Source organism: Jaculus jaculus, chromosome 1 (genome assembly GCF_020740685.1).
Source record: "Jaculus jaculus isolate mJacJac1 chromosome 1, mJacJac1.mat.Y.cur, whole genome shotgun sequence".
Lineage (NCBI taxonomy): Eukaryota > Metazoa > Chordata > Mammalia > Rodentia > Dipodidae > Jaculus > Jaculus jaculus.
The window spans coordinates 132,319,590-132,331,918 of NC_059102.1; the positions used below are offsets into that span (position 1 = coordinate 132,319,590).

At 52.9% G+C, this 12,329-nt stretch overlaps 1 protein-coding gene across 6 annotated transcripts in view; it reads right to left on the reverse strand.

Annotated features, from left to right (window-relative positions):
- The window catches only part of LOC101606490 (DAB2 interacting protein), a 191,541-nt gene that overhangs the window by 83,828 nt on the left and 95,384 nt on the right, over positions 1-12,329 (reverse strand). For 5 of the 6 annotated variants that reach the window (XM_045142021.1, XM_045142004.1, XM_045142008.1 and 2 more), the window contains one exon: positions 3,605-3,750. In XM_045142021.1, coding sequence (XP_044997956.1) covers positions 3,605-3,750 — 146 coding nt within the window. Of the gene's footprint in view, positions 1-1,808; positions 1,917-3,604; positions 3,751-12,329 lie in introns of those variants that run through there. The other variant, XM_045142031.1, reaches the window with a different exon arrangement.

Here is a 12,329-nt window from a genome sequence, read left to right on the forward strand (position 1 = left end):
CTGGAAAACCACGCAAAAAAAGAATTGCTATCTATCTGCCTACTCAGGGCCAGCTGAGGGGCCACTGAAGCACCCTCACCCTTAACTTCCAGGTGCTTTCCCTCCCCAGGCCCACACTGACTACCTGGAATGCTTTTAGTAGTAACTCCGAGGCAGAACTCCAGCAGCACTCGCATTTCCTGTATCTCTACCTGCACACACAGCAGTCCTGCCCACCCACACCTGACTGCTTGCATTTAAGAGCTAAGCGTTGCACCAGGCCGAATGCCAAGAATGGGGTGGGGGATGGACAGGATACTGTCACCACAGAAGCAGAGACAGAAGAGTCAGAGGGGACATGCTCCCAGCTACATGTGGAGGGCCAGAGTCACCCAGAAACAGTATTGGGAGAAAAAAGGGATGAAAACTGTAACATTGCCAGCTGCCCCTCCTGGCTTGTCAGGAACATTGACAAACCAGTAACATGGTGATTCTGGGAAGGCAGAACCAAGACATCGTATACACTTTACCAACATTAAACAGCTCTGTGAAGGAAGCTACAATATTTCCAGGCTGCACAATGAAAATGCTTTTGCCAGCACACCTTTCACCTGGAAAGCGCTCTGGGCAGCATTCATTTCTGCTGCCCAGGAGAAATGATCACCTGTCCTTGGTGCTTACTGCCCAAGCCTCCAAAGGAGAAATGAGTGTCTGAGGGGCCCAGGGACTGTGGACGCTGGCTGGGAACCTCCCTGAAGCCATTTTCAGAGTAAGTACAAAGGCTCCTACCTGTCCTATAGCCCTGTGTCCCTCAACCCCAGCTGGCCTAAACCTAGCCACACAACCAAACAGCAGCAGTCCCACTCCTGGGGCTGATTCCTTTCCCAAGAAGCAAAATGATCCTGGCACACAACCAACTGGTTTCTAACCTCTGGATAGAATTCCACAGCAAGCAAGAACCTCCTCAACACAGCGGTTTGCAGAGCACGCAGACAGCATGCAACAAAGCCTCTTCAGCAGCCATGTAAACCAGACACACTCACCCACAGTTGTACTCAAGGGACTGATCCAGAGAACCTTGGACTGTTCATCTACATGGGACAGCCAGGGAGACAGGGCTTATACACATAACCCTAGAAACCGTAGCCTACATCTCCTTCTAATCCCTGTCCTCATCCAGTCACTGAGGCTACTGTCTCTGTTTGTCCCCCACCCGTCCGGGGGGCAGGGTCATGGCAGCCAGTGGGGGGGGTGTCCCATGGAGCCTAGATTCAGCCAATCCCTCCTTGGTTCTAAGCCAAGCCAAAGGCAGTCCATTCCCTCCACTCACCCTTGGACAGTAAGTACAATCACACACATGAGTAAGGACACACCTCTCCACTACTCAGCTTTGATCATGAAATTGGGGGGAGGGGTTCAATCCAGTTGGTGTTATTCACTCAACTCCAAATAAGATGACTCCAGGGACTCCCCAGAGACAGAGCTGTCTATCCATCAGAGCATTAGCCAGCAAATGTATTCCTGAGCAAAGCAACAAATCAAGAGGAGACCCCATTCCTGACAAACCCTATTTCAGCTTCAAGGCTAGGTACAAGGATTTCCAACCCAGCCTCTTCTGCCTATCCATGGAAAATCTGGGTTCCCCTCCTGTTCCAGAGAAGCCACCAAGCCAGATTTTGTTTATAGAACATTAAAAAGACAATTGCACACCACTGCCAGTGACATTAGGCTCCAATCACTATCATTCAACACTAGATAAGCCAGAAATGGGCTTATACAGTTTCATTCCCACTCCACTCTGCTCCCCCTCATCATGTAGCAAGGCTGACCTGAGACCAGGCTGCACAGGACCTGCACGAGGTCATCTTGGCCATGCCCTGACCTCCAGCCAGGATTGCCAGGCAAGCGCTTGCCGGCTTCTCGGCGGCGGCTTCCTGCTGGAGGGAGATAAACATAACATGCAAGCCACCTGCTCCCGGGAGGGCAGACGCGACCAGCTCAGAGGCTGGACTGCCTGCTGTGTCTCCTGCTCCCAGACAATACCACATGCACACGAAACTGGATACCTACACAAGCCCCCACATGTGGGTGCAGAGGGTCCGGACCCCCACCAAGGAAAGCGCGGAGAAGGGCATATTCCAGGGGGAGAGAGCTGGAGGTGGTGGGCCAGGAGAGGGAGGAAGGAGCAAGCCCGGTGGCCTGCCACTCAGACAGTAACAAAGATGGGAAAAGAGATTTTCAAAGACGCAGTGGCTGCACCCAGCACTGAGCGCTGGCCTGGCTGCATCTTCTGCCGGCACGCCTGGTCCCCTGGGGCACCACAGCCATCAGAGAAAGGCTGGGGGGTCCTGCCTCAGACTGGGCTAGGCAGCTGGGGCAACCAGACACTTCAGGCAGTGCTGGAGATGTACGGGAGAGAGCTGCTCTGGGATGATGAAAATTCAAGGTCTAGCAGTTCTGCTGGGATGTGGAGGGGGGGTACTCTGGGGAAGATGCTCGGTGTCAGTTAAATAGTCACTCCACCTTGGTCACGACTTAAGCTAACTTGTGCTGGAACCAAGGAGAAGGGGAGACATTGTCATTCTACCTGTGTCTCCCCTACAGAGAGTGACAACTTGCAGGGACACAGCCCCCAAGAAGGCAGATGCCAGGGGCCTCTGAGACACTGGGGCTGAACACGGAAAGGCTCGTGGCGCCTGTCGGTTCTTTCACCTCGGTGACGCGTTCTAACTGGCACAGTAATTCATCATTGTGCCTGTGTGTAAGTGGAAAGGAGCCTGGGGCTGGCACTGCTCTGTGAGGAGAACCTGGGCCCCCAGAGGGATATGCCCGCCCAGGGCCCCGCATGGACGGAATGGCTTGCCCTTGCGAGCTGAAGCCTGCACACCGCCTGTGCGTCCTCAGCAGGCTCCACAGCCTCCTCCCTGCCTCTCCCCTGCCCCACAAGCCACCTCCCCCTGGAATTTTCACACCTGCTCCCAGCTTGCCCAGAAGGAAACCGGAGTAGGAGACACTCCTCAGAGTGGGAGGCGAGGGAAGTAAGGCTCGTTTTCGCCCCCTGTTCTCAGGCTCTGTCCCCTGAACCCGAGGCCTGGGACACTGGCCTGGCTCTGCTCGCCCCAGCCCCCGGCGAAGCACGTGCCCTACTTAGAGCAGATGTGTCCCCTAAGAGGCCCAGCCCCCTGCTCCTCCTCTCCAGATGTTCACCCTCTTCCTCACCTCGGGCGCTGCGGGAATCTCGGCAAAACCCAGCCGAAATTGCCTTTTGTACCGGACATCCAGGGGATAGCTCCTGGGGGTAAAAGGAGTCACTTCTGTCCTTAACCTCCGGGTACTGCACGGCCGGGGAAACAATGCCCACCTCGGCTAGTAGGCAACGCGGGACTTCTTGGAGAGGACGCTTCCCTCCCTGCCTCGCCCCGGGCCTCCTGCACCCTCCTCACCGGACCCTGGAGGGAGCGGAGAGGGTGCAAGCCTCCGGGCCCCACAAGTTCCCGGAGGTCAGTAACACCCCCTTCCCCGGGGGCAGCGCGCCCCAGCCCGGGGGATCGGGCTTTGTCCCCGCGCCCTCGGGGCCCAGCCCGGGCGGCGGCGCGGGGAGGCCGGGCGGCGGCGGCGGGCTCACCTCTCATTGTCCGCGGCGGAGGCGGCGGAGGCGGCGGCGGCGCTCCGGAACCCCGGCAGGATGTGGCGGAAGCTGTGGTTGCGGTCCAGCTTGGGCTGGCTCTTGGTGCGCTTGATGGAGCCCTTGAGGCGGCGGCTGAGGAAGCCCTGCGCGCGGGGCGACAAGAGGGGGAAGGAGAGGCGGGGTTAGCGCGGCGGCGGCGGCGGCGGCGGCGGCCCGGGACCAGCGCCCTCGCGGGGAGGCCGAGCGGCCGAGGGCGGGCCGGGCTCGGCCCCAGCAACTCGCGCGGCCCGCGCCGCCGCCCGCCCGCCCGCCGACCGAGCGCGGACGGCCGGGCCCGCGCTGCGCGGCCCAGCCCACCCCGCGCCGCCCGCCCGCCCGCCCAGCCCGCCACGTCGCCCCCGCCCTCTAAGCCGCTGTTGCCACGGCGACGCCGAACCGAGCGGCGCCGACGGCGGCCGAGGCTGCCCGAAGCCCCTCCTTCCCCCTCCCACAGCCCAGGCACCGAGAGGGCGGGGCGGCGGGGCTGCAGAGGGGCGGGGACCCCCGGGGACCGGGATCGCCAGCCGCTTCCCACCTCCGGGCAGCCTCGCCACCGGTCCTCTGCGACCGGGTCACACCCCCGCCCACCTGGAGGGATCCACGCCCACCACCCTCCAGGGCGGAGACGGACAAGCTCCTCTCTCCACCGTCCAGGTCAGTGCTCTAGGCCCCGCAGAGGCCGAAGGGGGAAACTGAGGCTCTGAAAGCGGGCGCGTGTTCCTCTAAAGGGCTAGCCAGCCGGAGCCGAGCAGCACCGGGGCAACCTAGACTCCTGACGCGGGCGGGAGAGGTCGCTGGCTATCAGGACGCAACCTGAAACCCTTGTACCCTAGCAAGGACAACCACCTGGGTGGCCGGGACCCCCCAGTGCTCCACTTAGGGAGGAGCCGAAGGTGCTAATAGGTCTGATGAGAGTCCTGGATGCTTCAGGATTTGGAACACCCACTCAGACCATTCATATGGACTCACCGGCCTGCACAGAACTGGGGCTAGAATTTAAAGCTCCACCCCTCAAACCACCACACCCCAAGAGCTGCTGGACTAATGGAGGAGCAGGGGAGGAGATGGACATCAGTACAGGCAGGTTGGTCCAGAGCCCCCTAAACGGACGATGCAGGGCTCAAGGAGCCACAGTTGAGTCTTGCTGAGCTCTGAACCTGCAGGCATCTTGGGGACAGGGGTAGATAGGGCCATCCTGAGGGAGGATCTGTCTGCAGGGGTGCTGGGATTCACTCACCACTACCTCAATTCTGGATGTTCCAAGGACAGAAGTGAATGGGTTGTTAACTTACTTTGAAGGTCGTGCTATTTGTAATCTAAATGCCACATTCAACTATCACACAAGAAAGGGTGGCAGCCCTGGGAATTGGGGAAATGAGTGGACATTTGCTGCAGGCTGTGTCCCAAGCTCCTAGACAGGACAAGGTCAAAAAATGAATGTATAAATCATCTCATGTCTCTAGCACAAACAGAAAATACCAGAAAAATATTTACTACAAATGAAGAAGCCACCCGTGGAGTTAAGGCGTCTTGCCGGCAGACACTAGCTAGCCTCAGTGGCTGCTTGATGCCGCAGCTTTCCCCACAAGAGCTTTACACACAGGGCACCTGTTCTGCTCACCCTCACCAAACTTTCCCTCTTCCCTTCTTTTTCTCTCTACGTTGTTCTTCCTCCTCAACCTCTCCCACCCATAGAACTGTTCCTGTTGTCACCTGCCAGCATTCTCCAAAGCCCACCAAAAATGTCACTTAACTCAAGGACCTTCCCAAGTAGTGGAGTCCAAATGCATCTGTCTTCTGCAGCCCGTATCACCTAACCAGGCATTCAAATCCACTACAGCTCAGCAAATAATCTCTTGATATTAGGAATGATAGAAGCAAGCCTCCTCCAAAGAGGTGATCTACTGCTGACGGGACAATGGGGAACTCCAGGGTCTTGAGAGACAGCACACAAGCAAGGACCTACACCTCTCCATGTAAACTCTGTGCTCGCCCAAGCTCAGCCCCACTTGACCAGCATGGGTCCCCTCACAGGTGTTAAGCTCAGCAAGCCCCGTCCCCAGCGGGCTCATATTTTTTCTTGGTTTTCATCTTCTGCACTGATAAAAATTTCACAATTGGCCGGGCATGGTGGCACACGCCTTTAATCCCAGCACTCTGGAGGCAGAGGTAGGAGGAACACCGAGAGTTCAAGGCCATCCTGAGACTACATAGTGAATTCCAGGTCAGCCTGGGCTAGAGTGAGACCCTATCTCGAAAAAAAAAAAAAAAATTCACAATTGTTACATTCTTAGGGCACAATGAACCAGGAGGCCTGTTTTACAATTTGTGAAGCGCATCCTATAGGAATATTGACAGCTTAATCCTATTACTGAGTTTTACTTTTTTAAAATTTATTTATTTGGAGAGAGAGAATGAATGAATATGAGCACGCTAAGGCCTCCTGCCACTGCAAACAAACTGCAGACACATGCGCCACTATGTGTCTCTGGTTTTATGTGGATACTGGGGAACTGAACCTGGGCCAACAGGCTTTACAAGCATCTAGAGTTTGCAGTGGCAAAAGGCCTTGGAGCGCCCATGCTCTCTCTGCTCACAAAGGCATACAATACTGGTCTAGAAAGATGGCTTAGCGGCTAGGGTGCTTCCCTGTGAAGCCTAAGAACACAGGTTCGATTCCCCAGTACCCATGTAAGCCAGATGCACAAGGTGGCACATGCATCTGGAATTCAACTGCAGTAGCTGGAGGCTCTGGTATGCCCATTCTTAACTCTCTCTCTCTCAAATAAATAAATAACATATTTTTTTAATTAAAAAAAAAACAGTTAAGCTGGGCATGGTAGCACACTTCTTTAATCCCAGCACTCGGGAGGCAGAGATAGGAGCACCAAGAGTTCAAGGCCACCCGGAGACTACATAGTGAATTCAGATCATCCTGGACTAGAGTGAAAACTCTACCTCAGAAAACAAACAAACAAACAGTTAAAAAGAATAAATAGGTCCTTTAAAAAAAAATAAAAGCCCTCTCACCTATAGAAGAGTGAGTGGAACATTTGTCATTTCTCCACTCTTCCCCAGAAGGCTCAGATACATGATATTCCTTGGACACTGCATGCTGCCCCCACTCACTCAAAACAGCAATAACTGGGCATAGTGGCACACACTTTTAATCTCAGTACTGGAGTGGCAGCAATAGGTGGATCGCCATGAGTTTGAGGCCACTCTGAGACTACATAGTGAATTCAAGGTTAGTCTGAGCTAGAGCGAACCCTACTTCAAAGAAAAAAAGAAAAGGAAAATAGCAATGACCTTAGAACCCAGTACTGTCTAACTCTCACTCATCCACCTTACTGAGATCCTGATGCAGTAGACGCAGGGACCACAACAGTCATGGACACTATGGGCCGAGCAGTGTCTACATTTCTAAGAGGCCCAAGAGCCCAAATTATGAGGAGAGTAATTCAGGGAGGGCTCTGAGTTCAAATCTTAATCCAGACAACCTGTGGACACATTACTGGCTCTCTCTGAGCCTCACTATTGGCATCTGTAAAACAAACTGATGATGTTACAAGAAGTGGGAAGGATAGATAGCACTGGTAAACTTGCAAATATCTCAGCAACCATATTTTATTGTCACTATTTCTGAGTCTGGCTCCACCTCCTTTTGTCTCAACGGATGGGTGACTGCCATGTGTCAGGAGCCTGAGCGGTCCTGGCAGCAGGGACAGGGAAATGAATGAACACGCTTCCAAAAAGACCCTGCGGCCGCAGAATGACATCCAGTTTGGAAGTTTTGAACTCCTCTAACAAACGCTTTCTTCTAAAGCAACCTCAGAGACTCCCGGTGTGCACAGTGCCCAGGCTGCTTGGATGGGGCCACAGCTTTCATCCAGGGGAGCAGGACTGGAGTGCAAAGCACAGTGAGCAACCTCGCCGTCCACAGGAACGGGTCTGCTCCCTCCTCCCCCATGGGGCACTCTGACTCCATTAACACAGCCAGGGGCAGCTGTGCCTCAGGGCTGGGTTCAACTAAGGCTCCCCAGCCCTTGCCTGAAATGAGTGTGGCCTCTGTCCCCTCTGTGGCTACCCCCCACCCCCAGCAGGATACAGCCATCCCATCTGGACCATAGCCCCCCCAGGGATCCCCAGTATGCTGCTGTCCAAGACCCAGGGCAGACTGGAGAACAGAGGAGTGTCTGGCTGGGAGGATGAGTCATCAAACAGCCCCCCAATTCCAGCCACTCTTCACTGTCCTCACATCTGACCAGCTGCTCCTTCTTCCTTCCCCAGGAGGCTCTCTAGTCATGCTCGGAGGCCTTTCAGAATTCCAGATGTATGATTTCTTCATTCATCCATTCAATCAATTCCAAGTGATGATGATGATGATGATAAATGGCAGGTTATCAGGCAAGCTCCTATTTTGCCATTCTCTGTGTCTGTGAAAACTCACTGCACATCCCCCACCCAGAAGGAGCCAGCCCAGTGCCTCTGCTAAGAGTCCTCGGGAGGACACAGGCTTCAGCTTCAGAATACTTCTGGTTTTCAGAATGGGAAGTGGAGGCTCAGAGAGGTTAAGAGACTTGCTTGAAGATGCAGAGCTGGGACTATACCTAGGAGAGGTCTGGTCTCTGGGCTGGATAGAGCATAGATCTCTTCCATTATATATGAAACTGGAATCTCAGATTATCATCTTACATACATGCCCCCACAAAAGGGGAGATTTCTTTATTTTTGTCTTGTTTTTGTTGTTTTCCGAGGCAGTGTCTCACTCTAGTCCAAGCTGACCTGGAGCTCAATCTGCAACCCCAGGCTGGCCTTGAACTCACAGAGATTCTCCTACCTCAGCCTCCTGAGTGATAAGACTAACAATGTGCACCGCCATACCTGGCCCCAGGTGGAAGGGGAGGCACATATTCTCTAAGGGTGCAAGACTATCCCAAGGGGCTCACAGGTGCTGAGTTGAGGGCAGGTTCCTCCTCCTAGCCCCCTGCATCTCTTCAGTTCAGGATATTCCACCCAGACCTGCCTTCATTCCCTTCCCTACTTCCTATACACTGACCCTGAAATACTACATATGAGTAGGTGGCCTGGAATACCTGTCTCAGCTGCCCACCCTGGGATCCCAAGGCATTGTTCAGGATGGAGACAGAACCTCACGGGTTTTCCCTTGGCCCAGGCCCAGGTCTACCTATGACGGTTTCTAAAGGCCAAACCCAAACAGACATCCTTCAAGAAGGGGGGCTATTTTGACAGACATCTCTCTTAATATCTTCCTGGGAATCGGTCCAAATGCCAAGAGCACATCTAAATAAACAGGAAAGGCAGGAGAAAATCCTAGTTAGATATTGTCACATCTCAGCCTCAGGAGAGGAGAGATGCTGGGCACACAGACAGGCAGGGGCCACAGTGGGGAGTTTGTTTTTTTTTTTTTTTTTCCTGTATCATGGGGTAAGAGACAAGAGAGACCACATGATACAAATGAAACACCCGAAGCCTACAGAGTAGCCAGACTTGCTCAGAGTAACCAAGCAGAGTGCCTAGGTCTCCAGACTTTTCCCAACTTTAGCACCACACTTCCAGAAATCTCCTAGGCTGCTTGTACGTTCTCTTTGCAGGGCCTCAGTGTTCCCAGGCTTCACAGGGCGGGCCGGGGCACATGAGCACCAAACCCGTCCCAACTCTGACATGTGGTGATTCAACAAAGTTAGAGCGGTGGCCAGCTAGACCTCCTGGCTCTCCTGGGCTTGGCATAAGTACCAAGGAATGCTCTGGCTTTCATGTCCTTTTAGATGTGCCAGTCCTCCTGCCCTCCCATGGGAGGGTAAGTACCATCAAAGGGATCCCAGTCACGGAATAACTCACTAATGGTAGAATGACAGGCATGGTGACAGGTGAAAGAGAAGAGGCATTTTAAGTCAGTATTAAATTGGTTTCTTTGTGATGGTCACCCACTCACAGAACACCCTATGCCCATGGCCACATGCTGGTGGTCTGCTGAATAAAACAGACCTTCACACACTACCCTCTCTTGAGATGGCAGCCCATGAGTTAGGCCACATGAGAGAAGAAGCTATCCATGGGCTATGAAGACCCCAAAAGAGGCTAGAATGTGCAAGGGTCACTTTTACCTTAAAACACTAGTGTTTGGAAATGTCAGCACTCTTGTAATCCTAGCACTTGGGAGGCAGTGGCAGGAGGATCTCAAGTTCAAAGCCAGTCTGGGCTGCAGAGTGAGATCCTATCGCAAATGAAACAAAAATACTAGCCAGAGGGCTGGCTTAGTGGTTAAGACACTCACTTGCAAAGCCAAAGGACCCAGATTTGATTCCCCAGGATCCATGTGCCATATGCACAAGATGGTGCATGCATCTGGAGTTCGGCTGCAGTGGCTGGCTACCCTGGTGTACCTATTCCCTCTCAATCTCTCTCTCCCTCTTTCTCTCTCTGTCAAATAAGTAAATAAAGATTAAAAAAAATACTGGCCAGAAAATCAGAGCCAAACACATTTGCATGGGGAAATATACAAAGCCAGAAACATGTTCCAGGATAGGCGTGCATGAAAGTGCACACACAAAGACATGCCCACCAAGAAAGGGCATGTGTAAACAAGGCACACACATCTCCCCAGCATCACCACACCTACAGATGCCTGCACACACACACGCACATTAATCAGCAAACACACACATAGCACAATGAAATGAACACACACAGAAATGAGCTCACAGATATACACAAGTACTCAGCAGTCAGCAGGCAGCCATAAATGGCACTGATACATGCTAGTCACACCAGGGCAAAAAGGGAAAATGGGGGCTGGAGAGATGGCTTAGCAGTTAAGCTCTTGCCTGTAAAGCCTAAGGACCCTGGTTAGAGGCTCGATTCCCCAGGACCCACGTTAGCCAGATGCACAAGGGGGCGCATGCGTCTGGAGTTCATTTGCAGTGGCTGGAGGCCCTGGCGTGCCCATTCTCTCTCTCTCTTCCTCTCTTCCCCCCCCCTCCTCTCTCTCCCCCTCTCCCCCCCCTCCCCCCCCCCCCTCTCTCTCTCTCTGCCTCTCTCTCTCTCTGTCGCTCTCAAATAAGTAAATTTTAAAAAAATAAAGGGAAAATGGCCCAGAAGCTCAAAAAAGGCTCTGGGAAGAACAAATAGTTTGATGCTGCCACCAATATCTTAACACTGCTCTGCACAAGACCTCGTTTGGGGGCACAATGTTTGCTTGTCTCATATCCTGAAAGCTAATCTTTACAGGTCCCTGGACTTGTGGCTCCAGGGTCTTATGGCTTTGCCAAGAGCTAGAAAGACCTTGCTCCAAACATTTCTCCTTCTGCCCTTAAAAAATAATCACTCCTGGGACTTGGAAAATGGCTTAGCAGTTTTGGCATTTGCCTGTGAAGCCCGACAACCAGGGTTTGATTCCCCAGGACCCACATAAGCCAAATGCACAAGGGGGTATATGTGTCTGGAGTTTGTATGCAGAGGCTAGAAGCCATGGCGTGCCCATTCTCTCTTTCTCTTTCTCTCTCATAAATAAATAAATAAAATATTTTTAAAAATAATAATCACTCCTTGCTGGGCATGGTGGCACATGCCTTTAATCCCAGAACTTGGGAGGCAGTGGTAGGAGGATCACCATGAGTTCTAGGCCACCCTGAGACTACATAGTGAATTCCAGGTCAGCCTGGGCTAAAGTGAAATACTACCTGGACCTGGACAAACCAAACTGACAACAACAATAATAATAATCACTCCTCAAATTCCCCATTTGGCATACTTCCATCTCCAGGAACCCACAAGCCAAATGTGATATCTCTCCTCTGTTCCCATGAAAAGGCAGGATAACAGAGGACACCCCATTCAAGGACTGACTACTGGGGTCTAAGCCAGTAGCTAAACGTCCATGGCTGTTTTTTTTGTCTTTGCAACGGAAACAGTCACCACTTACAGAACTTCTGGGACGGCCACAGGCTCATGCCAGGCACACAGTGGATATCAGCAGCTATCATCACCATCATTTTGCTTTCATTAGTTTCTGACTGTAAGCCAGAAGGACTACCTCAAACAAATCCCCTTCACATATGGCCTTGGTTCACCAGGCTCACCCCTCAGGCTGGGCATCCTCCTGCCCTGAGGCAAGGCCAGTCATTTCTAACTACACATGAATTTGTGTAATACCTCCCAGCCACATCGGGCTATAAAGCCCCGGAGTAGGCCACAGTAGCCTGGAAGGTATTCCCTAAATATTTCCTGCATGGATTAATAAATATTTATAATGCAAAAGAAAGAAAAAGTGCTCGGAGATGATTTTTAAAGGATTCCACTTAGGAAGCATTGGAGTGGGCTTGCTGGAGGAGGCAGCTTAGAAGCACTGAAGATGGGACAGCAGGCAGGCCTGGGAGAGGAGCAGGGGCTGGGCAGCCACAAAGGCAATGGAGGACTTGGGACTCTCAGGACAAAGTGTGGGGGAGGAAAGAAATGTGTCTGCCCATCTATCTGCCTCTGGCTTATAGCAGAGCCCTCTGGTCTCATATAACCCAGCCTGGGTTTATGACACCTCCCCCCAGGGAAAATATCCACACTAAGGCCCCTAAGGAAACCCTGTGAAACTACAGGAGGAAGAGGATACGGGTGATGTAGGAGTGGGGACAAAGACACCAGCAAGACCCTTTGGTACCTGCCAAAG